The sequence below is a fragment of the Taurulus bubalis genome, assembly GCF_910589615.1.
Source record: "Taurulus bubalis genome assembly, chromosome: 5".
In the NCBI taxonomy this organism is placed as follows: Eukaryota; Metazoa; Chordata; class Actinopteri; order Perciformes; family Cottidae; genus Taurulus; species Taurulus bubalis.
The window spans coordinates 6,209,297-6,235,957 of NC_136593.1; the positions used below are offsets into that span (position 1 = coordinate 6,209,297).

The 26,661-nt window shown below is 46.5% G+C and overlaps 1 protein-coding gene across 2 annotated transcripts in view; it reads right to left on the bottom strand.

Annotated features, from left to right (window-relative positions):
• Positions 1 to 26,661, bottom strand: part of ephb2b (eph receptor B2b) — a gene marked incomplete at both ends in the record, with an annotated part of 113,825 nt that overhangs the window by 62,375 nt on the left and 24,789 nt on the right. The window contains one exon of one of the 2 annotated variants that reach the window (XM_079218086.1): positions 5,662 to 5,726. In XM_079218086.1, coding sequence (XP_079074212.1) covers positions 5,662 to 5,726 — 65 coding nt within the window. Of the gene's footprint in view, positions 1 to 5,646; positions 5,727 to 26,661 lie in introns of both variants that reach the window. The other variant, XM_079218085.1, reaches the window with a different exon arrangement.

Consider the following 26,661-nt stretch of genomic DNA (forward strand, 5'->3'; position numbering starts at 1 on the left):
CTGTTGGGACAACTATGCTCTTACTGCAAGCAACACAATCAAGTTGTCAGAATTCTCAATTTCCTGTACATCTGCGCAAGCCAACGAGCAGACGGTCAACAAGTTTGTTGGCTGCAAAAAGTTGACCACAATTACACTCTTCATGGACACTCGTTTTCAACAACCTGTCAATTTCTTTTTAGTTTTTTGGGATGAATAGCTTTGTTTGGCGAGCGCAAGTGGAGGAGCTGTTGACGGACGTTACTGTTAAAAATGAGCGTAAAACTGTGACTTCCAAAACCTACAGGAGAATCCAACTTTAATCAAAGAGCTGTAAACCAATTAGATTACAATGTGATAGACAGCAGGCCCCGATACAGCCGCCGACCATCGAAATGTTGGCAACGAAAGGGGCGTTTAGCCCCAGCCATCCAGACGATTTAGCAAGCTTTAAACATTGAGTTAAAGCTGTTAACAGCATTAAAATGTCTGGTTGTTGCATGTCCGGTTGTCAGAGTCAATACACCGACACCCGTCTCAAGTTGGACAGGATTTTCCGAGAGGATTACGACCGCTTCAGACCATCGAGTCTGGTTTAACGAGTGACGGTGACTTTTAGCCGAATACGTCCATGACTGCTCGAAGTAACGTGTCTATATAAAACTGGTTGGCGTGCATCTGAGGCACGCGTGCAGCCATTGGCATGTAGTGGCTTCACCCATGGAACAGTAGCAATACGTTCATAAGAGTGTTTGAGAAGTGTCCTCTCATTCGCCTGCCAAATTACTTCTTTCACAGCCATTGGCAGTTTTGTGGCCTGTTATTTATGGTAGTTTGATTGAATATTTTGAATTTTTTTTCACATTCCACAAAGACCGCCGTACTCTACTTCTGATTGGCTGGTACGTTTTTGCCTTAGTCGCAGTATTTGTGACGTTTATTGCTGATGAACAAGATTGGTGGAGGGTTGGCAGGATAAATGATTTCAACTCAAATATGGACGTGTGTATGGGACTTTCCTGATTATGGGAGAAGATTGTTTTATAAAAAATGATGCGATGTCATGAATAAACTTGATTTAAAAGGGATTGAAGGTCTCTACGGGGACACCTACACGTTCTGTTCGTGTTATCAATGGCAGAAAAGCGATTATACACGTTGAGTAACATTGGAACACTTTTGTTTGTTCAGGGAGGTCAATTTGTAGCGATCTTTGGTGGTTAATGCCCTTATATTGCTTTTGCCGTACGTCACCATCGCTTACACACTGTAGAAGGGTCGATTACAACAAAGCACATCTCCTAGTTAAAGCTGTAGCCTCAAAGACAATAGAAGTAGGAAAACCGCCTGTCGTACGACCTACGAACGGTCAGAACAGCGTGACCCGTCAGTCACCCGTGACCCATCAGAACGCTCCAAGATTTCATTGTTATGACATGAACTGTGTATTTATCAAATGGTGTCACTGCAGTGTTTGAGTTAGCCTGAGACGCGCTTCACGACCCAGAGTCCAGCGTCGCGTATCGCCCGCTCTATCACTGACACAAGTAAATAAATTATTCACACAAACGCAGGGAGTGAGAGCCAGTGGAAAAGTCCCGGCGGCACAGTCGCCCCATTTGCAGTTGTGGGAAATCTGTCAGAGCAAGAGTGCCTTCCCTACAGGGACGGGGGACAAATGGCACCCACTCTCTGCATTCAATTACTACGAGAGAGAGAGAGAGAGAGAGAGGCCATGGGAGCCGAATCCTGCTGGAGACCGGGCTTTATGGACACACACACACACACACACACACACACACACACACACACACACACACACACACACACACACACAGACTTAAGTAGAACTGTCTGTTGCAGTCAGCTCCAATTACCACTGTCCACTACTAATGCACAACACGTGAAGCTAGAAGAACAATTCAATATTTCACAATTCCACAAAGTTTCCATATGGATTATGTTTGCGTGCTTCTTTGCGTTTAATTGTGAATCAAAGCCACCGTCCCCAAATTAGTGGTCACTTGAAGTCCCAGCGCGTCCAATACAATGAAAAATGTTCAACAAATGACTTGTGAAGAACAAGCAAAAGAACTAAACATGCGGCGTGCCGTCGGTCTGCCGCACAACCCCACGTTTACATGTAAACAACCTCCGTCCTATTCCAAAGGAATTTGAACACAATACGCCGCATAACTTTGTTAAATCACAAGGAAACGATTTGCTCAACGCTTTGCCTCCCTGCAGAACTCTGCTGCTGCTGCCGCGTCCCTAAGTGACACCAGCTACACGTTATGACACATCCATAATGATAACCTAACCAACTCGCACACCACCTCATTATATTCGCCGCGTTATGCCGCGAGACCTCCGTTTTTTTTCTCCTTTTCCTCCAACCGCACGGCGGCCATCGGCCTATTTCTAAACGGCCGCTGTTGTCAGTACTGTCAGGTCAGGAGGTCCGACCCGATGTTCACACGTCTCTCAGCTCCACTTGAGAGAAAAACGTTGACCACTTAACCCCGCTCGGCGGGCCGGCCGTACATTAGCTGCGTGTCACGGAGTAGATTGTCAGTGTGTCGAGTCATTGATGTTAAAGGAGCTGCTACAGTTTCTTTTGCCAATGTGCCGAGAAAAAGTCCTTCTTTAAACTCCTTTGATGGATTCTGCTGCTCAATGTACTGGAGGTAAAAACCAGAATGCAAGACATCTATATCATATTCAACGCTCCACACAATATTGTGTAATACGTGCACATGGGGTTCATCTAAATGCAAGTCTGAATGGCACTGACTGCACCGGTTTCCCTTCCCGTGTGGGCGGAGTGAGGCATGCGATACGCGTGTTTGATTGCCGGCGTCTCAGAGCGTTCACTCAGTAAACTTCCTGAACTGCCCCGGGTTAAAACTCGGTTGTCTGCGTTTTCCGGTTGCGCCATCCGGAATAATGAAGCCGCCTTGCTCGTCTGGCTCAGGGACGACTCAAGTCTGGCTGTCATTGTGCATGATTAAAAGGAAGAACTGGCCCGCGGTACACACGGAGGGTTTACACGACTTGATTTACAGAAGTTTAACTGTATCACTTCTAAAAAAAAACTCTTGTTGGAGGTTTGATTTTATAGCCGTGCTCCAAGGGATTTCACTGGTCTGGTCTGGTGGCAAACACTCTAGTAATTGGCCGCCAATTTGTGTGTTTTTTAAGAAAGGAAAACAGGGCAAACGGCTAAATGTGCATCCCAAATGCAGTTGTTTGATTGACTGCGCGGTGAAAGGTCTGACTAACCGTCAACGTCACGAATGAGAGCACATTTATTAAAACTGACAAAGAACCGGATGAGCCTGAACGGGGAAAAAAATGAACAACTTGGGAAGTCTTGGGAGGCGAAGTCTGCCGGCATCTTTGAGCTGGGCTGAAAACCATAATGTTGCGTTTTGTCCTTTTTTATTTCATGGCTCATTTTTCATTAATAATAACTCAAAATATAAGGCGACCATATTTGAGAAACCGAAAGCTGCCAGCCTGGCAACCAGTTAGTGTTGAGACCAGTATACCGTATGAAAATATGCTTTAAAATAATAAAGTGGAATAACAGCAACTGCCATAACATTTCTGCCTTAATATCACACTGTTCCTGGCCTGCACGTCCATTGTGTCTCAAAGGTATCGCATGTCAAGTTAGGATATATTTCATGAAGCCATACAGAGTATTGAAAGCCAACTGCTGGTTCGGGCGCTCGGCTGAATGTTACTGATCCACCGGCTAAGCCCGCGAAGCCATGCCTATATGTGTGTAAGACAATAGCTTCTGTAAAGCACCTCTCGCTGTTCTACCGAGAGCGAGAGCGAGCTCTGTTTCCACACCTGTTGCCCCGGCCCACGAGGGACAAGCCATCTCCGTCGCTCTCACTCTTCACTTTCCTGCAGGACTGTGCTTGGGACAAGCTCTGCCGTATCATCGTAAAAACTCCAGCGCCCACGCCGATAAGACCCGACCTATACCTGACTAAACCCTACGGGGCTTAGGGACTTGTTTGCATTTCATTGCGCCCCAAGGAGAGGAAGGATATATATCGTAAACCGCATATGTTGTCGGGAATGGAGCGTTGGAATAATCCGAAGTGAAAGCAGGAAATAGAAAAGTCCTCCAAAGATAAGCCTTTCAGTCAAACTGAATGTAAATGCATTCGATTTGGAGGAGGAAAGCTACCGCAGAATCCAGCGGTGCACCGCATGGAACAAAGATGATTCTTGAAGAGGCCCCTCAGTTTGACGTTTAGACCCTAATGTCACCTCGCTTTTTGACCAGAGCGGGCATCGGTGACCTTTCTGGATTCCTGCGTGTTATTTGACTTTTTCGGTCTGAAGAATTTCCACTTAATATTAAATCCGATAATGTTTTGCTGAATCTAACGTTTCGCGGTTACGAAAGGAAGATGTGATGTAAACTTTGTCTTTGGAGTCGGTATGTGTGCTAAGCTCTCTCTCTTTCTCTCTCTCTCTCTCTCTGCGTAAATTGGATCCAGAGCTGGCGAGAGGGAAGGAAAAGCCGGCGTCCTTTTGCTTTGGTATTGATTGTATGAATTAGCAGGGAGGAGACACCATGCCCTCAGGTTGGGAGAGGCGAGTTATTCTAAAGTATCGCCGGACATCTTTGAAGTTGTATCGTAGAACTGTCGGGGTCCAGCTCTCTGCGCTGCGAGTTTGTGCTTCTTCTTCTCCTCTTTTTCAAAAAGACACAGCATGATAAAGTATAATTCAAACCATCTTTAATACCGACCACAGAAGCATAAATAATTGAGTAAAATCGGCAGCGGTTTTCAGAAATGCACCAGCAAATAAGTCTACAACATCTCTCTTTTTTTGGGCTCACTCTAAGAAGTCTAAAATCTTGTGGTGGGGAAAGAAGTGAAGGAGACTGAGACTCTGGTTTTGGCTGACTTTAAGTGGGCCTGGCTTGCATGTGGCGAGGAGGAACCAATGCCCTGGCAAACCGTGTGGAAACACTGCGCTTCAAACACCAACGGGGCCCGTATAACACACAGCTTCAAGCCTGGCATGTGAACACTCGCGTTCAGCTTCAACTTTATGATTGTTCATTATTACTGCGTTTTTGTAGTGAAGCACAGAGTTCAGATAGGGTTAAATTGGACAAAATATGGATATTTTTGGGGAAATAATAAGCCAAAAAGGGAGTGAATATTCAAACGTAGGGGTAAATATGCATGAGCTTTTGTGGAAGTACGTCAAAGAGAGAACGTGGGAGTATCTTTAAATTCTAGACACATTTTTCTTCCTCGTGTTGAGATCACGTCTGACTTTTGCAGTTTGATTTTCTCCCTTCAGTTTTTTTTTGGGGGGGGGGAGATAATTGAGCTAACCCCCCTGAGGACTGGGCCGGCGTGTTAGTCGATCTCTGACCTTAAAGTGAGAAAACCAAACCAGCGGCTACCAACAGAAATAAAGTTATCATGGGGGACTGAACACATTTACACATTAGCTGCACTTCAACGTCTTAACAAAAGGAGAGGGCCACCACACACCTCACCTTTTGTCACAAGGAAAATGTTCGGAAAATGACTTCCAATTATGTTATTACTTAAATAATAATTCAATTATATCTGCATCATAAGAAAGGAGATCGTTGCGAATGTAGAGCCCGCCACTTACGCTATTGTCGCTCGACCCTGACACGGGGTAGACCGTCCAGCCGAGCTCCGCCGTGGCTGTAGTGGAGTCCATAAGTGTCTCTGTGGGAAGACGCAGGGAGAAATGGTGGTCAGGTGATCGACAAAACAACAACGACGCAGTGGTGAACACACATATTTTGACAGAATATAGGTTTACTTCATAAAGTGTCAGGAAAAAAAGGGTAATGGTTATTGAGCATTCAGTCAATATCTTCACATTGTGTCCGACCAAAGGCTCAAATTGAATTATTAAACATAGAAAACTTTACATTGTTTATTAAATTATTTTGAGGAGGAGAATACAAGCAGAAGGGCTACACACTAATGCACATTATATAGGGGCTCTTTAATAGGTTTTAATTAGAAGATTAGAAGTTTATAAATTAGTCGATCAAATCTATTCATCTTTAAAATTATTTATTAAGCAAACGAGCTGGTCCAACCTTCACCAAGTGGATAATTTTCTGCTTTTCTGTTGTTTTATATCATTTTAAAATGTGTTGAGTTTTGTACTCTAGCTCTGGGAAGCGGATGTTTTTTTTAGCACGATTATTTTATTATTAAATTGACATCGCAATTGCTGATTATTAGCCGCGGGCCGACAAAAAAAAAAAGCCCCACGTGATACTATTCGTGGCGTTAAGGTGCAGAGAGATTGCCAGTAGTTCCACGAAAAGAGTCCGCTGAACTATGCCACCCTCCATATGACTGAGGAGGAGGGGGGGGGGGGGGGCACCGGCCACCCTATACGCCACGGATTAGCTGGGGGAAAAGAAACACCTCTGGTAATTGGGGTCAAAGAGAATGTGCCTCCTGTCTGTCACGATGAGGTCCTCTGCGGCGCACATTCCTCCAAGTCTGACCCAAATGTCCGTCATACGCTCATCGAACCGTTCGCGCTGTCACCTTGCCCTTCTCCTCTCTCCCTCGTGTGTGTGTGTGTGTGTGTGTGTGTGTGCGTAACAGAGGGCAGGTCTAATGAATTTCCCCCCCGCTGATTAGGCCCCGAGTCGGCCCTGTGCCCCGGCGTTGAAGTGCAGCAGATGGAGAGAGCATTCATCGGGTCCGAAGGCGTCAGCTGCAACTCCGAAATGCCACGGAGGGATTTAGAAACCCCCCGACAAACACGGCTCCTGAGCTTAGCCTAAGTCACCGCCAGCAGGTCTGGTGAAAAGTTGCCCTCTGCTGAAGGCCCTTCTTTAATATCGGGGCGTGAGCAGATTGAATGGGTGCTAACGGCTGATAGCATGTAAAAAGGTTTTGTCGGGAAACGAATTACAGGCAGTGAGCGAAGGAAATGAAAGATAGAGGATCTGAACTTACGTCTCACAGGGGTTTTGTTTTTAACGCTGGCTGCGTGCTGCACCAGCTTGAAGGATATTTTAGAGACTTCCAGTTGTTTCACGAGCCTGGATTTCCTCTGATTTATATTCCAGCGAAAGCCGCGGCATTTAATTAACAGGCTCCGCACGCACCGGTTTATTTCAGGGGGCCTTCTGCTGACTTTCCACGTCTCGCCAGCGCTACTCGCGAGGCATAATGCTAGATTCCACATCCTTTTCAGTTATCGCCGAGGCCCAAATCGTATAATTAGGCAGATGAGACTGCAATTGAGCAGCTATTGATAACCTTGTGTGCGAGTGACTCAGAGCCGAGCAGCCTAGGCAGTGAAATGGTAATTATCCCCCATAATGATAACGATAATTAGTGGAGGAGCAAAGTGAGAATAATGAACCCCCCTCTGCGGTGGTTTGAGGAGTGCTGTGGATAAGGGGGGGTGGGGGAGGGGCTTTCACCTGGAACGTGAACACGGACTGGCGACTACCAACCTTCTTCGTCTTTGTTCTGCACGAAGCCAACCTTTCTACCTGCTCTCTCCCTTTCTCTCTCTTTACTCTTTCTCCTATTTGACCCCGTCTCACCTCTTTCTGCACCCCACCCCCCGCTATCAGCGGCCCACACGGCGGACAAGCAAAGGGCCTCACCCTGAAAGATGGATCACTTTCCTTCCTCCTGCTGTCTGCGCTTTGGTCCGGGCGGCCCCACCGATTCCTTAGCCCCCGCGGAGCAGAGCGGCACATATCTCACCGCCGTCACCCACCTTCCCCGTTCGCCACCCCCACCCAATGAGCATGGCCGCTCAGCGAGACGCCATTGGTCATTAATCAGAGAGCAAGACGGGACGCAGAGCTCCTCGTCCGAATCCGACCGCATGAATCACTCGTTTCTGGTTTTGTGCGCACGCCGTTTTTGAATTAGTTTTCTCCCCCTGGTGGGCCGGGCTGTGATGTGTGCGGACACGCTGTCCCCACTGCGCTGGCAGTGCACACTGCACTGTGTACAATAGACAACACGCTGCATGTTGATATGGAGGAACAGATGTCATCAGTCTGTATTGTGTATTGTTTTTGCTCGGTGGAGGAACAAACCAGGTGGCATTCTCAACCACTACGGCCAGACGAAATAAATGCTTTTTAAGGCTTTTCTGGGCGGGAAGAAGTTATTTGTAACGCCGGTCAATGATGTCACAGGGCTCTGATTGGCAGTGGATGCTCTCTGGCCGCACTTTGCAGGACGAAGTTAAACGATCCCCCAATTTTGTTTTAATAGGAGTCTGTGGTCTGCGTATAGAGGAGGTCAAAAGTACTTTTGTTTGTGTTATTGTTTCGTTTCGTTTCAATTTTCAGCAAAAACCATGTTGTTGTTTTCACTCAACCGAGTGGTTTTGTAACTCTTTTGGTTTTGTTTTGATTCACAGCGATAACTGTGTGTTTCAAAGTTGACAGTTTAGTTGTTTGCGAACATCCTTTTGTAGGAGACGGGGTTGCCATGGCAGCTCGCCGCAAGCCGCTGCTTCTCTGGTGTGTGTGTGTGTGTGTGTGTGTGTTCCTCTTTCAAATGTCTTGAGGAACGTTTGATTTTTTTTGGTGGGATAAGCAGCTTTTGCAACATAACGAGCGTTTTGCTGCATGTAGAATTGATTAGGCGTTTGGCCCGGAAATAGCTTTGGGGATTTTTGTTTTGGACTTTCAAAAAAGTTCTACTTTGATAACTTTTTTATAAAAGCACAGTTTGTAGCTTTAGTTTGTAGTTTGTAAAACACATTATTAAAATTTCTAGTATTTTATGAGCTGTGCTCCACAAAATACAACCTTGTTACTGGTGATTAGTTTCTTCTTTTGGAAAGACAATCTAGTGTTTTTATAGTATATCCAACTAAAAACTGATGACTCTTGCTTTTTCCCTGATGATTCACTGAAAAACCCCCCCCGGTATTTATGAATTGTTGTGTGTGTGTGTGTGTGTGTGTGTGGTGCCGTGTGAACCTGTTTGTAGTATGATGGATTTGCACAACACCAGCGTGGGACGTTACGTGTCTTTGCATTATTTGTGTGGCGGTGGAAAGCGATGCAAAAAGTCTTTTAACTGTTGTGAGCTCATGGGAAAAATGTCCTCCGTGCGTGGCGGTTCAAAGGCAGCAGCAATACTTCACTGTCTACACACACACACACACACACACACACACACACACACACACACACACACACACACACACACAGAAGAGCTGCTGTAAATATAAAACTTTACTTTGCAAACCTTCATATGTACTTTTCTTCGGACAACATTACAGTGAATAATTAAAGCCTGTGTGTGTGTTTTTTTCTTCTTCTTTTCTTCCTTAACTTGATACACTCGACTGTGGAGGGGGCTTTGAATACGCAATGAGGCCGAGGAGTCTAAGAAAAGCCTACTAGGCAGCGAGTGCTTCCTCCAACACTTCCTGAGACTAAGGAGAGAGTTTAGAGGGAGAGCTCTCCAGCGAGAGGCCGTCTGAAGTGGGTGGAGAGAGGAGGGGCGCCGCGGTACTACAACAACACTCCTCTCCTCTAAAGAGGGGTCAGCGCTGCATCTCGGCTTTCTAAAGAAAGCAGCAGCATTTTCACTCAGGGGGAAACAAAAGAAGAGCTGTTCGCGGGAAAGATATCTCAAAAATAAACATTTCCTACGCGGACGGACAAAGACTAAGAGGACTTCAAGTTGTTACCTTCAAGCTGCTGAATGAATAAATGAGAGCAACAAAGAGGGAGAGTGTCTCTACTTAACCTGATGATTCACCGTGATGCAAATGTGTTCATACATTCACTTTCCCTGCACCAGCTGCAGTCTGCTCGTGGGTTGTGTCATTCTTTTTTCCCGCCCGGCCTTTTCCTCAGCAATTTGCTTCGTCGGTCGACGGCTGACCTGGAAATCAGGTCGTTCCAGATGGATGGCCAATTACTTTTAAGATGTATAAGATGAGATAACACGATTTCTGAAGTCCGAGTGATGGATGTAAACCTGCTGTACCGCCGTGACTAATCCCTCAACTCTACACCTTACAATTTGGACACCTTTTTCCCCAGACAAGTGCATACTTCCAAGGTCTTTCTCTCACAAGTGCATAGCCGGTGCCTACTTTTATGTCGCCCAATTATACCGGTAAATGGCAGAAATTAGATACTTCTCCTCGAATCTCTTTCTCTCAGCGTGAAGAATCCAATTCAGCAAATTGCTTTGCAACTTATTGCATCACCACTGAGGACAAACCCTGCCTGTAAATTACCTTGGCATGGCAGTGCAAACCGGAAACAAATGCGAATTTACCAATTTTCTCACAAAGTAGCCCGTGTTCAGGACATGCAGTTAAATGAGGGTGTTTTGAAGAAGCACTTGACCTCCAAAACAGCGTGCAGCAGCTTGCAGGCATGACTTCTTTTTTTATCTTTCTCGCCAGCGGAACTGTAGCCTCCGCTCTGTATGTAACAAATCCCTCAACATTTAAATCGACAGCAACATAAACCACATATGGTGCTTTCCACGGTAGTGATAATGTCCGCTAGCAGGTCTAAGAGCAGCTAAACGTTCTCCCCATAAAACCCATGCTGGGTAAAGTTCACTTTAACCGCTGCTGAAGGGCGCATGTGCATTTACTTGCCTTTCACTAAACACCTGAAACCATAATATTTGACGGGCAAATGTGGAAAGATTGTGGTCTGCCTGAGTAACGCGAGCAAGCTGTTCTTTGTGCTAAAAGCAGAACCCTATAGAGTGGACCCGGCACGGAAATCTGCCCAGATTAAGGGGCAAGGCAATGATATACCCCTGAGGGATCCGGGGGTCCAGAGACATGATTCATAGCTGTAATGACGGACAGGGCTACTGTATGGCCGGTCGGAAAGAATAACAATCCGTTTCATTCAGAGGGAAGAAGTGGATGGAGCCCCTGGTCCGGAGAAACTCAGCTCAACTTATCTGTCAGCGCAAGCTGGGCCCATTAAGGTACAGCAGAGCTCCCACCACTGTCACGTAACGGCATATCCCTGTGTGTTAAAGGAATCCTTAATCCTGCTTTCACAATGAAACGGGGGCTTTGTGGACCATGTGGCACTGGCCCAGACCCAAGAAGCATGGCTTTTTTTTTTTCTTTCCGTTTTTGAAGAATCGTAAGCGGGCTGGCACGCAGGCCCTGGGTGTCCAGGGCCGCTACCCGGTGTGCCATTGGCGAGTGGACATCACTCTGTCAGGGAGATTTATGTGGTAAAGGGGGGTTATTTGTCGGGTCCTGACGAGGCAAGTTCCGGAGTCGAGGGCGGTGGTTGCGGGTGCTTCTGGGAGCGATGAGGAAGGGCTCAAAAGTCTGCCCCACCTCATCAGCGGTGTGTTTTCCACGTCAAGGGAACGATGAGGTAGGAAGCTGGGTAGTTGGTTTTGGCAGAGGACGGTGCAGTGTGAAATATGGTACCACGCACACAAACTAAGTAAAGTCGAGCCCTCTCAGAGCACTAACTGTTGACAGAATGATGCAGCGCGGCGTTCCCAGGGGCCTCGAAGCAGGATATACGACAGTAATCCCTACACAGCCGAGCTGTGTTATCAGTCAGGGTAACTTAACTTGTCAGCAAAGCCAAGGAGGCAACAGCCCCAAACAAATGTAAGAAAGCAAAAAAATGCGACTTGACGTATGACTAAGGGGGCTTTCACATCAGGGGCCCTTAACACCCAAAGTCCAGTTCATTTCAGATGAGTCTAAACGTGATGCTGAGGCACAGTTCGTCAATGCCCTGGTCCACTCGAAAATGTGGTCTTCGGTGCAGTTTTCATGCGTATTCAGGGATAATTTAACAGGAATCAACGGGTCATGCATGGAATTTTCGACAGAGAAATTGGTTAAAACAGGGGCACGACAATGTTGTGGCTGAGGCCCTCGCTCATGTATCTCAGGATGACTCCATTAGAGTGCTGCAGGGTTTTAGAGTCCTAAAACCAGTAAATGAGTTACGCAGCCCTGGTGAAGTTAATTTATAGCCTAACGTTTGCTTTTTAACTTCTGCCGATTGCGATCAAAAATCTGAAGAGTCGCGGCGTTCATTCGTGAAGGTTATCTTTCTGAACAAAACGTGTCGGTATCATGAACAAGTCGTGTTTGCCACACGGCTTATTTTCTGCAATAATCCAAAAGCCAATGGAAAGAATCCCATTGGCTTCCTTTCAAGGGAACCAGTGTGATGCGTGTGAACTTACACAGTTGGCCTACGTGTGGGTAGGTGTCATTTCTCTCTTTTTTGGGTTGTAAAAATCTCCTTTTAACACTGTTTAGGAGCTGTTCATTTTTGCAACACAATACGTGATCCTAAATACAACGTATTTACTTCAAGTTGTTAGCGTCTGGTTAAGTCAGCATCCATAAAACACACTTCCAGTCCCCGTTAATTGGTTTTGGACGGCACTTATTATGGTGAACGTGTAAACTGAGTGGGCGAGGGTAGGGAGAGGGTGGGGTGGAGGTGGCGGGGTTCAGGATTGGAATGTGGCCTTTGAGTTCTGTTGTTTTGCTCGTGTGTGTGTCTGTTCTATGTCTGTGTGTTCTAGGCGCAGCACCCCGACGACAGATGGAGGACACCTGTGTGAGGAGGAGGGCCGGGTCTCTCTCTCTCTCTCTCTCTCTCTCTCTCAACCTTCTGAGACACGAGGCACTTTTTCTGTTTCACTTGCTTTCATCCCTTTTTGTCTTTATCTAAATAAATGCTGTTTTCTGCTGCATCTACAAAAAAAAAAAAACATAATACAAGCTCACAGGAACAATTCTTTATCAACAGCCCACGACTAAATGAATCTTATTTTTTTCCCAGGAACTGTCACTGTCTTATCTCACCTCTGATTACAACACCCCATTGTCATGCCAGTCCTCCGAAAATACGACTTTTCTTTCCACACGTCGCGATGTGTTTTTGCTATTAGCTGCACCTGTGGGTGTATCATTAGCGCGGTTTCACCATTAAAATGTAGTTAGCTCTGAGTGACACCATATTTCACGGCGGAGAGAGACATCAATCGGTCACCTGGCCAATCACGAGCTGCGTGAAGGAAACCTGGCTAATAACACAGGCTGCAGGATTTAGGATTAAGTACACTTTCCATATTTCTCCCCCCAAAAAATCCCCGACAACCCACCGGGACCTGTTTAACAGATCAGTACATTTAAAATTCTGCGGTGGAAAATTCTGTAAAAGTGGGTCCCCTCGATTTTATAAGCGGCAGCTGAAGAGAACATGCGCATGACTCGGAAAAAAAAAGAGGCCGCACAAATGACATCCGTCCTTCCGTCCAATCATTTAAAGTGCTGCGACGTTCATCCACGAGTGCGGTGGAAATACCTGCAGCACAAGTTCGACGGTGGGGGACGCACAAATAACTTTTCATCAGAGTGACAGCTTTTCAGATACCGCCGCTAATTCACTTGATGGAAGTAATCATCGCGGGCCTCCCACGCCTTGCCTAAGAGCCATTAGTTAAAAGTGGATGATTAAAAAAAAATTTACACAGCCAGCTCACGCAAGAACATTAAGCGATCCTTTATTTCACGGATGTATGGTCCCCCGGCTTCACGTGAGGAGTCTCTCTCTCTCTCTCTCTCTCTCTCTCTCTCTCTCTCTCTCTCTCTCTTTTTATTAGGCGTAGCAGGAAATAACAGAGCTATGCCGCCCCCCCTCCCCCCAGCTTGAAAATATGCTCAACCGGAACTGTGGTTGCAAAGGGACCCATTCCTCCCCACCCCCCTTTCGGATTTGTCCTACATGAGACGACGTCTGAGGTAGTCGGTTGAGCAGCTATCGCCATGCCAACCGCTTTGATTGACAGCTCTGGGAAATTGTGTGTTAGTTGAGGAGGTGGGTGACGCCAACTGAGAAACGCCAGGGAGATACGGTGCAAGAAAAAGCCCCTGGGAGGCAAATAAAGTGGAGAACGATAGGTTTGAGTTCAACTTTGGATTTAGAAAAGGAAGTGTCAAGGTTTGCTTGTGTGTGTCTGTGTGAGTCGTTGAATCATTGCGACGGCCTCTCCTTGGCTGATAAAAGGATTCGCCCTCTGCTTGATATCCTCACACGTTATTTGTGCCAAGTCAAGTCATTCAAGTCTGACAAACAAATCTTCTTTACGACCTTTTTTTTTAAGAGCCTTTCATCCTCTGCGAGATACTTTTTAAAATCCCGCTGTAAATTCCTGCGCAGAGGCCCTGGGTTCTTGTCATCTTGAAGTTTGGTGATAAGGTTGAACTGTTGACCCTTTCCCGAGCCGCCGCCGCCGCTCCCTGGTCTCCGGAGAGACATTTATGAAGCCCGGGCAACGTCCCGACAAATCGGTGAACCCAATACACTGCACGGGTCGGGAGAGTAATGGAGGAACGCGGAGGCGAAAAGAAACTAAACAATATTTCACAGCAGCCCCGTGATGCCCCGCGGCGGTCGGCTTAATTACACGGAAATGTTCTCTTCCCATTATTAATTCAGCGTCTCTAAGCGATAACCCAGGTAATAATCAGGCAACGTTTACCATTAAAACGTAGCAAAATAATGAAATAAACAGATCCTTTTTAGTTTAATCAAACTAAATGGGAAGCGGTATGGTTCCGCATGACCCACAGTGGCTTTAGTGATGTGGAACTGGCAAAGCAGCACATTTAGAAAACGCCGATTAGGCACCTGAGACTGTATTCATTTTCCATTTCGAGCTCAACTTACAGTTGCTCTATTTTAACCCGACTTGCATATTTATCTGTATTTTAAACCCCCGACTTTCAGTTGCTCTATTTGAGACCCATCAAGCCTGTTCAAAGATTTACCAACACCCCGCTGCTGCTAATGACAACTGAAGACCGCAGCGTGTGCTTGACAAATTAGTTTTGCATCTCATCATATATCAAACAAATCTGTCTCGAAAACACTTTGCACGTCTTTGCTTTCTTTTCTTTCTTTCTTTTTTTCTGCCTCCGATTTAGTTTCTGGGTCATGTGCTCGGGGAAAGAGAGTAAAAAGGTCCTTAGACCTTGTGTTTAATGATAAATGTGACTCATCTGGAGCGGTAAATGTTTCACGAAATCTAAATAAATGAGGAGCTTTTACTTGCTTCTAGCTTCAAAAACTGTGTTTGTCTCGGGCTTAGTTTTGATTACAAAGACACGGTGATGCAAAGCGCCGTCCTCCACTGCTTGATTAGCTTCAGCGATACATCCGGTTTCTCTTTGCTAGCTCGTGTGCTGCCGACTGAACAAAGACGAGTTGCTTGTTGCCGACTACGCTCATCTGCGGCATCACCTGGAAGTAAACGTATTCTGCAGTAACTCCCACAGTCACAATGGTGCTTTCCAATGGATCAAACATTCATTTACTCGTGTGATGTTGTGTTGGTTTCATCTGGTGTGACATCGTCTTGAAAGGCTTTAAACACAAATAGGCTACATACTCATCTCTTTCCTCTTCTTTCACTTCAAACACACTGAAAATGGAAATAACTTAAAAAAACTGGCGCGCAAAAATCAATAAGTCCATTTGCGGTCCAGCATACAGTACATCTGCGATGTGATCGCGCTTTACTCGTTAAATTAAACTGCCGTAGATCCGTCCGATCTGTAACGCCTCCGACAAAACAAACGCTTTTGGAGTCGACGGATAAATCAAACGCACTCTCCGAGCAGAGAGGCCCCAGCGTCCCCGAATAATTCAACCGTGCCGCCTCTCGGGCCGCTAATGACTGGCTGTCTGTTCCGTTTCCAGGTGCAACGCTTCCTGCCTCTGTGTCATGCGTTATTGATGTGAGAGAGCACATCACGGGGTCATACTCGGAGAGCTGATCTCCTGCCAGTCGATGCCGCCGATCTGCCAAGAAAGTCATCAGTTCGGTTGTTTTCTCTGTCTGGGAGGGGGGGGGGGGGGCTGAGATCCCCCTAACCACCTCCTCTCACACACACACACACACACACATCCACCTCTCGCTAGTTAATCGATGGCGTGACGTACTTAGCAAACATACTTTCTCACTTATCCCGTCTCTTGATGTTCGGCGCAGAATTATACCAAAGGGGCCATAAATTAGACGCGCGCGTTAAAAAAAAAAAAAAAAAAGACTAGGAGGTAAAAGGAAGGTGCTGTGTGCGCTTGAGCGACTTGCAATAAAAGTGCGCCGTTACGGATGACGCGCTGTTATTACATAAAGAGGGAGGCTGGATGTAGGGGTGTAATAATGTGTATTAATGGGCCTGGTTATGTGTGTTTTATGCCTCCAGTCATGTAGGAATGGTAAAATAGGAGTAATGATTTATCCTCCGTTAGCAGCGGCACACTATAGACACCGTGTCTGGCCTGTTCTCTTCCTAATTTATCTCTTCTCCAACCCCTCTGTGTTCCGTCTCCCCTATTTCAATCCTTCCTTTTTTCCCTCTTTACAGCCCACCTCCGCTCGCCGCCTTTGTTTTATCTCTGCGCAACGTTGCTTTGCTACACTGACAGGACGGCCCGATTTGAGCCCCCCCCCCCCCCACACACACACACTCTACCGCTGTACTCCCTGACCCGAGGAGGAGGAGGTCGAGTCTACCTCCCACCAGCCGTGACTGTTTAACTATCACCACCGCTGTCTGTCGTCCCCGCCGTGCCTCTCCTGACGGAGACCACACATTTCACGGAGGAGCGTCGGTGGATTCCAGGCCCGTGAGCTAGCTCCTCGGCCTCTCTCTGTGGACTTGGAAGAGTTATGGGCGAGGGAGGGGGCGGGTCATGACCCCCCTGGAGGTCTATAAAGCAGAGAATGGGAGGCAGTGCCTCGGACACATGCATGCCTGCTGCACTGCTGGGACCATTACTGCCTCCGATCCCACAGACGAGCAGCAACAACAGGCCTCGGCGCAACCCAAATATCACTTACAGTCCCGGGCACTCCTGCAATCAACATCCTCTTAATCCCCGACTGCGCGGCAGAGTGGAGATTGTGTTGGCCCATCATTAAGGCACCTTAAGGACCATTCTGTTCAGTCAAACTTACAGAAACTGGGAGATATTGGATACCAATGGAGCACAAATGGAGAGCTAATGGTTTCATGGTGGTCAGCTGCGAATGAGTGGAAGACAGCAACTTCCACTCGTTCTGTTAAATGTGAGGGGAAAAACCCAGCGGACTCATTTCCAAGTCCTGTGTCTGTCCTCACAGTGTTACCGTTCATCTCAAAGCAGGGCCCGCCAGAGCAAATTAACCATTCTTAAGTGTGTTTTCAAAGACATTTAAAGTCTTCGGGGACAGAATGAGGTCATCCACAATTTCATTAAAGTCCAGACGACTTGAATTACCGAGAGCTCAAACAAAAGCACAATGGTACAGTTTATGAATCGTTATAAATTATGATAATCAACTTTCGTCCTTGTTTTACTGAATCATAACACTTTTTACGAGCAGACTCAATCAACATTTTATAGATGGGGCGCTGCAGCAAAACTGTTCCCTGTGTCTTTGAGAAGAAAGTGCGGCGCAATCACAAATCCATATATTTCCTCCTGGGGGGCGTACAGACAGGTGATGAGGTTGAAAGCAGCTGCTGAAAACAATAGAGTTCAATAGAGAGATCTATTTAGAGTCCGAAAACCAGGAAATTTATTTACTGTGGTGTAGTTTAGTGTATAGCCTCACGTTAGCTTTTTACTTTTAACTTTGCATTCACGCTTCAAATCATAAACGTGTCCATTGCTGGAGATCTTGATCTTGATTATGAACGTGTGTTCGCCACAAAACTTATTTTCTGCAACGGTTCAAACTGAATTAGTTTGTTTCATTTCGGTTTGACCTCCAGAAGTGCGTCATCTCTGCAGCACTTAACGTGTTTTCGAAGCGTACTTTGGTGTGAGAATGTTCTGTTAGGGGACATTCTTTCAAGGTGGACCAAAAAAAAAAAAAACGGTACAAGGCATTGGGAATGAAGTGAAGAAATAAAAAGAACAATAAGAACTGAGGACTTCTTTGTTCACCCTATTTGGCCTTGTGATTTCACACAGCTGAGAATGTGCCATGCCAGCTCTGACTAAAGTGCAAAAAATTCTCCAACGTCTAGAACAAACATTTCCTGCATTCGGATGCTTGTCCCGTGCAGAAGCAGGCGCGCCGAGTTGCCGAATGTGGCGTTGTGTCTCGAACAGAAAGCTGTGGACCAACTCTTAACCCATGAACTCGGATAATAGTTTGCATTACGACCCGGGGGTAAACAAACGCTGTCTGGTTCGAGGTAAGACCAGAGATGCTTTTGTGGTTCTCTGTGGAATGCAAAGTCCTTCTTTGCTCTGGAGCAACCAGCCCTCCGTCTGTTTGCTTTGTGGCCATTACAGCCACTTAGCTTGACAGAGCACTTTGTTTCCCTTATCTCCCGAGCAGCTAAAACGCATAAGTGTTTTCAGCGTCTGTTCAACCTTGGGTTTAACTCCTATCACCGTTGTTTACTCGTGGCACAGATCAAAGACTGATTGCTTTTGAGTGAGCGCTTGTAAAAGGCACGGCAAACGTCTGTCTGCGGGGGACTTTGCAGGTTTCATTCCAACGGAGGGGGGGGGGGGGGGAAAGAGAAAAAAAAAACTAAACAAAAGGCATATTTCAGCACCTCTGACAGGTGAGCGCAGGAGGAAGATATCCAAACGGAGCGAGGTGCAGAGTAATAGCAGGAGATAGTGGGGAGGAGGAGGAGGGAGGGGGTGATTTTGCCCGGTGTGGCTCAAAATCCGGACTCGGCAGAGCAAAAGACTTCGTCAACATAGCGGAGCAAACGCTTGTTGCTATGGCAACTGGTCAGCAGGGTGCTGAGGTGTGATGGACAGCATGTCATTAACAATAAGAGATGACTCCGTCCCCCCCCCCAAAGATAGCGCCGCTCCATATTAACAAGCAGAGAGTCGTAAAGGAAGCTGGTTATCAGTCGGGGAGATAAACCTGTTGAGCTACATGGTCACAGCCCAGGTATTCGGGGCTGTGTGGTTTGATTTCCTCTCCAAACAATGGCATCTTTGTTGCGTTGCAGACCACAGCAACAACCCCCCCCCCCTCCTTCCAAAAAAACTAAAATCGGATTTCATCTGCAGTAAAAGAAACAAATGATTAAGTCAGTATGCGGCAATGGTGACGACGTTCCTAACAGGCATTGGCGGACGGCTCTGTAACAATCAATAACGTTTAAAGTGTAAATATGAGACATGTAATATAGCAAGCAGTTTCTGTAACGTGCCAAAGTTGTGCTCTCGGCCACCAACAAACATCTGCATCTGAAAGTGCGTTTCTTCATCTGCTGAACCAATGAAGTTATTCCATCACATTAAGCTTCACTTAAAAACTACCTCTACCTGACACTGAAAGCTGGAAGGGAATGTGCAGATAATCAGACGGTGTCACGCATGAGGAACAGTCAACAGTATTAAGTTGAAATATGCAGAGGGTTGTTCTTTTAAAAAAAACTCTACAGAGGGTGGCACTCCCTCCTTTTTATACGACACAATATCTGTGTGCACTGCCCCATGTGCAAGATGGTGCAGAAACAGCTTCTTACTTGAATCGGCTGTATGAATCTGCTCCTTAGAAACACAATGCTGACAGGAGACTTATCTCCAGGAAACTCACGTTCACACAAAACACACGATTTAAAGCGGAGTGATTGTTTGTGGAGAAACTCGGATCGGTGGATTTAAATGAACTACTTGATTTTTGTGAAGAATTCCTGTGTTCGATGACACTCCACAGACAGAAGTGTGTGGATTATCATAAAAGTTAATTGAGGAACAGAAATATTTTCGTCCCAACTCAAGTTCAAAAGACTTATGGTTGATGTTTTTTGTGTCTCTGGAGACAATTACCGTGTGTGACAGACCGAGAGAACAGGATGTGTGTATGCGACCGTGTCTTTTCAGTTTGAAAACTTTGTATTTGTTATAAAAGGGGAGCTGACAAAGCCTCTTGATTGAAAGGCATCAACAGGTGGCGAAGAGGAACACAAAGGCACGGACAAAAGTGAGTCCTTCTTGTCCCGCAGACCAAAAAGGACGAGTGCGGGCGCCGGGAACCCGACGGGGACCGAGTGAGAGATAAATAAACAGATAGAGAGATGGAGTGAAGGACTGAGCCGGCTGAGGCACAGAGGGATTGATTCAGCGGCGCGGCGCGCGGCCGGCATGCTAATCGAGCCTGGATGTGGTTGCGGGCAGGGTGAGAAGCGGGTGTATGAGGTGGCTTCACAGGCAGTCATTTGCCAGCATTCAGCTCCCATCAATATCAGGACCGATTAATGAGGGGCTAAAGGGGGGAGCGATGGGGGGGCAACGGCCAGGTGTCGGAGGAGGCACAGAATGGGAATAAAGAGGGCGCGGGCAGTGATCCGCGAGGAATTCCAGCCGAGCGGCAACAAGAGAGGAGGGGGTCGAGGGGAGTGGGGGCTGCTAGTCATGCACTGCAAAAAACGCCTGTTTAAAAAAAGAGTCACTTGGTCCCGTTTATTCGAACACGCATCGTATCAGCGGAAATGATTAAATGAGGCTGTAACCCAAAAGGGCACATCATGTCAAGAAGAAAGGTATTACATCTTTTCTCATCTTTATGGACCTCTTACCATTCTCAGTAAAATTAGCTTAAAACGCCGATGCAAGGTAAGTGCGACTGACCGGTTTTAACCAGGGGAGGGGAAGGGGATCAATAAAGCGTATTTAGATATTTTATTGTATAGTTTTTACATGCAAATACAAATAAAATCTTTTGGTTTTTTTTCGGGTTTTTTTCAGTCTACTTGATGGTGTTGAGTTTTTTCTGGTGCGATCATTGGTGAAGTCCAATGAATAATTGGCAGGAAGTGTTGGTCAGTCTGTCTACTGGACTAAAACCCATTTAGCTGCAATGCAAATGATAAAAAGTGCATAATTTGAAGATTAAAAAAAGGAAAACTGATAGTAAATCGCAGTATATGTGATTGCAATAATCAGCGTATCATACAATTGCACAATGAAAAAAGATTGTATCGTGACATAAATATCTTGATGATATCGCACCGTGATGCCTCGGGTGATTTATTTATTCACGCCTGAATATTTTCTTGATAGCAAATGTCTGCAGATTAGCTGGAAAACACCATGAGACCACAGCAAGAAGCTTTACTCAGTCCAAATGACAGAAAATCTTTATTTTAAACGTGGTTTTTTAAGGGTATGTTTAGGTGTATCCAATAAAGGCCATTTGATGGCTCCAAAAGGATCCTTAAGAATTTCATTGGCTTTACAAAGCGTTATTGTATCTGGTCACGGGGCAGGAACTACCTTTAACACAAAAAAATGTCATCTTCTATATGTTTTACTTCAGTTTCAAATATATAATTTCTTCCACTGACAAACTTTTCAACCCTCCAGTATGCCATGTATTAATGTGTGTTTTATCTGTGAGTATGTTGGAGGCTGTGAACAGGACAGAGAAGCTGCTATTGGCTCATGTGAGGTGTCAATCAAAAGGTCTGAGTGCAGCTGCCATTTTAATAGTAATATATCGACAATGTTTACATGTGGAGAAGTTAGAATACGTGGAAGATTAGCCAATCTGCCAGCTATTTATTATCATTCTCCAGTCTTTTGTAGTAAATGTTTTACTGGATTGGATCATCTGGACCTTTTCCAATGTAACAAGACCAGTGGATTACTAATGAGGCTTCAGAGGTGAGCCGCCTCAATGCTTTACTCATATGTTTGCTTGTTGGTGGTCTAAGCTTTCCAAAAATACGTCGCATGAGGAACCACTTAAAAATAGCAGCTGTCAACAAGGCGTAGTCGTCGCGGGCGGAAGGTCGAAGTGTTAAGGAAATAAAAAATAAAAATAAAATACTACCATCAGAACACATGTTGTTTTCCAGGAAGAATCCGGATTTAGGAGCCGGTCTTGGATTACGTGATTCATTACGTTTTTTCTCTTGCAGGGTGGAAGACACAAAGACATGATGGGGATAAAAGAAGGGGAAGTACAGGCTTGATGTGCGTGTGTCTGTGTGAGGCCTTTTAATGTGTCGGGACGGAGGTTTAAAGGCTAAAACCTCGACCTTGAATAGTGCCGCACGGCCCGCCCCCCCCACCCAAAGGTCCCAGTGTGGATAACAAAGGGTCGTGCTCTTTTAGGCATCTACGAGCCCCGAGGTTGTGTTTTATTGTCGGTCGTGCCTGTTGTGCTTGTGGGTGGCCGTGCATGGAGTTATGGGTGGAGTGTGGATACATGTGTTTGTGTGTGTGTGTGTACATACACATAGGTGTATGCGTGAGTGAGTGTGTATGTGGGTTTAGTGCCTGTGTGCTGAGATGATGCGTGTGTCTCTGTGTGTGTGTGTGTATTGGCACAACAGAAAGGCATTAGCGCATAGTGGTTTAGCATGTGTGTGTGTGTGTGTGTGAGACAGAGAGAGAACTGTGGGCCCAGGGGAGCAGGGATTTCAGGGGGACCACAAAAGGGGGTGGGGGGGTGCAGGGTACAACCCCAGAGTGCAATGACTGCTCCAGGTCATGTGACCACTGGTTCTCACAGGGCCACTGGGCAGTTGGAAACAAGAGGGCAGCGTGTTAGGGCCGCATGCCTGTTTCATTGTTTGTGCGGGGTGCCTCACTGCTGAATGCAGACAAATCAATCCTGAAACATCAGCATCAGCCCACAAGCACAAACCCCCGGACCGGCCGAGGGGGAGGACAGAGGCGGCACTGTGTCACTCGGATTGTCTCTGGGAAGTGACTCAACGTCCTCAGTTATCAGTCTGTGTGCCTCCTCTGTCCCCGGCTCTTCGTTTCTCGGTTGTTGTCGGTTATAAGCACGTCTCCGTTCCTCCTCCCTTCCTCGTCTTTGCTCAGGCAGGTTGTAAATCCAACGACGACTGCAAAAGGTACCGCGCGTAAAAAAAAAAACACGCAGAACGTACGAGGAAGGAGGCTGCAGGAACACAAAGTGCTAATTTGATATCCTCGGATTACATCTCTGGTCGGACGCCCGGCGGGCGCATTCCTCCTCTGACAAAGTGCAAGAAAGCAGGAGAGCAGTTTATCCAGACAGCATTACAGTATTACCCAGGGTCGCATAAAAACCACGTGATAGTGTTACCGAAGGTAAACGTTAACTTAGCAGACTGACTGGGAAAACACTCGACACACGATTTAAAGAAGGCACCATCCAGGATCGCAGTCGGAGAAGGGGAAACACCCACATGTACTTAAGCCTCAGAGCTTGCTCAGTGGATTAGTGTCTCGCTCTACAGGGCAATGAGGTGATAGCTGTTAAAGATTAATGTCACTCATCTATCTTAAAGCAGCGCGGCCATCGGGGACCCGCGCCAGAGATAGCGTGGCCGTGTCTCTGACCAAATTGGCTTACAGAACGGAGCGTGTATTCCGTGGCTTTTCGACTACATTTCAGAAACCGCAGAATAATTTGAAACTCCTGCTCCTCCGAGAGACGCCACACCCCGCCCCCGCCTGACCCGAAAAGCCCTTCTTCTTCGCAATTTCCAATCGCCGCGAAGCTAAAGATATCGCGGATCGGTTTTCGAGGTCCCCCTCGGGAGGGGGGTCGGGGGGGGCGTTGTGCCACGGCGGTCGTCGCAAGGTCAGCTTCCACCATCGGCTAAATTAAACAAAACAAATACAAGGGATTCTGGCACGACTCCTTGGGAAATAAATGCCACCGCAGCTGTGAGAAAACCGCAAAGACACAAAGGTCGCCTTGATTTCCAGACAGGCTCAATGATTCCCAAGGGTGGGGACTGGGACAGTGCTGGGAAGGCGGAGGGAGACTCTGACAAGTCCTCTGTGGCACCCAGTGCCTCTCTCTCTCTCTCTCTCTCTCTCTCGGGTGACCTGAGAGAGTGTCGGGGCCTTCGCTGAACAACCAGCCCCATCCGCCACATTCAGACGAGGGCTAAAAGGTTAATTGAACCTCTGTGCTGTGCCTCCCTCTGTGTAATTCACTGTGATTAATGCATGAAGGTTACTGTCAGACTCATCCACTAATTGTCCCAAGGAGTACGTAATTAACCACATCTGCACCGACGCGTCTGGAACTGTACGGGCTCAGCAGAACGTCCGGACAACGACGCGCCACTTAGTCAGGACACGACGATCTCCGAACATCAGCTGCTCTCGTTACGCCGTCAGCACCGACTCGAAGGGACGGCGTGTGCTGACAAGAAAAAAGAAGAAGAAGAAGAGTGTGTAATTCTTCCACACTTCTTTATTTTGGATTCTTGAGGACAAACGCTCTCCTTCGCCGACGAGAAGCCGGGTTGCTCATCGGGGAGAAGACTTCAGAGCATTAACACCTCGTCGCTCAAAGACCCCCCCCCCCCCCCCCCCTCGTGAAAGTTTCCACCTAAAACTACACACTGATCTGACGAGCAAAACTTCACATCAAGAGAAAAGCCAGAGGGATTACAGTGTACTCTCTTATAATGTGACTAACAATCCAATATTCAGGCTAAACTTATCACGTTTTTCTTATTTTTTTGTATCCCCTCCCCCCCTTCCCCTCCTGTCAGCCACAGCCCGCCTGGCTCTGTTCCCTGTGTCAATTATTTCTGGAGATCCTTTCCGCCAGACTGCCAGACAGCTCCTGTATGCAAAGCAAGCAGCTCTCTGAAGTGAGAGTGCCCCGTAGGTAGCTAAAGCGCTGCTTGTGTTATCTTTGTTTTGCAACAGCGTCAGATATTCAAAAGCTTGAAAAGTAACAGGGAACATTTCATTTTTTTCCTTTTGGGTGGGTGGGGTGTGGGTTTCATTCCTTGAGATAGCTGCAAATAAACAGTAGAAATTACAAATGTAATGGCACAGTCTATCAGGCTCAGCTCTTGAGAGGGTTTAAAATTTAATGGAGCCGTCGTTTTTTTTCCTTGTCGATGATATGGATGGCCAAATTCCCCCGACGACGTGCCGCCGCAGCTTATCTCTGGGAGAGGGTGTGCGTGCGCATTAATTTTCCCTGTGTGTTCTCTCTGCCGGGGTGTGCGGCTGCATACGTTGAGCACATTTTGCCGGCCCGGCGCGGTGACCCCCCCCCCGCGTCCCCGTGCGTTATGCGACCGCGTGTGTCGTCGCCGTACTCGGGGTGCCCGGCCTCCTCCTCGATAATGGGTGTATGTACATTTTAATCTTGGATTACTCGGTTGACTCAAGAGGAGAGGAGGGGGGTGAGTCGGTCTGTGAGTCGGTGCATGGAAGCAGCCGCTTGCAATACCCCGAAGCCAGAGCAGGAGGAGGAAAAAAAAATCATTACTGGGCGCTTTCTCCCATTTTAGCGCCGCTAACTCGGGGGCGTCTACAAGCACAAAAGCATCCAGTCTGAACCGAGACCAATCCGGGAGAAAACGTAACAGATGCGTTCGACCCATTTCTCTGCACAAAGGGGATGCAGGGAAATAGCAATCGTAATTGAAAGTTGCTCCTTTTTGAATAGTGAAGGACAATGCTGGCACCGTCCAAATGTTTTTTGACGAGTACACAAACTGACAATGATTGCGTTCACATCAATTAAAAATCACTTTTGCCCGTTAGCTTTAATAAGATGTTTCAATGTCACGTTTAAACAACAGGCTCCGTATTTTTCTGAGGGCATCGTTTGGAACTAATTACAGCAAAGTCAAACTTTGCCTGCCATTAATTGTTATTTATGAGGGTGAATTCATTTTATGGAAGTTGTGGGCTACTTTGAAATGTACGCTGACCTTGGCGACGGGGCGCCGCACAGTAATGCATTCACACCTTTGGCAGATTTTATGCAAACTAAACTGAATATTTGATCAGGTTTTCCTTTTTTTTTCTTCTCTCGCCAAGGTTACATAGTTGGAGGGCTTTTATATTCTTTTTTTCCTGTGACTCTTTGATTCTGGTTGCTTTGTAGATGTCCTGTGACTTCCCACTACGCTACCGGACGGGAAAAAAAAGTGTCATGAACGATTTTAAAACATTAAAAGTATGAACACACGATGTTCTTGCTTTGTCGCTGACAATCCAGCCGGATGAATGGAAATGCAACTGTGGTCATCTCCTGAGGGAGCGTGGAGGGACTGTGGCTTGTAATTAATTTACTGCTAGATTACACTGGATAATGCCCGTATCATTACAAAATTAGGCTGACAGTGGTCTTGGTGTGTCAATACACGCGGCAAATGTGCATGTGTGTGTTTGAGGAGGCCGCGGCGGCCCTTGAGACACCAGTAAGTGGGAAATGGTGTTTGATTATAAAACAAGCAGACGTAGACGTGGGCGAACAGCCTGCATAACTCGTTGAAACAAAAACAGCTTGAGCGTAATGATGGAGACCCGTTGTTTGTCTCGAGTGCAAGTGAGGCTGAGGTTTAAAGAGAGGTTCATCAAAAATGTGTTGACAAAGGATTGCAGTTCTTTGCCAAAGTGATTCTAATTATTGTGTCAATCATTCACTTCTTGGAACCTGGAAAGTTGCAGTCCTTTTTGATGGTCGCCATTTTGGATTCCATGAAGACTGAAGACCTGCTGATACAGGAATTCTGATTTAAGATTTCACCTTTACACCCATGTATCAAAAACATTGTAGCTCAAATATTGCTGAATACTAGGGATACCAATATCATTTCAATGTATACATTATAAACTGGAATTTAAATTCCTGTTCAAGTTTTCAC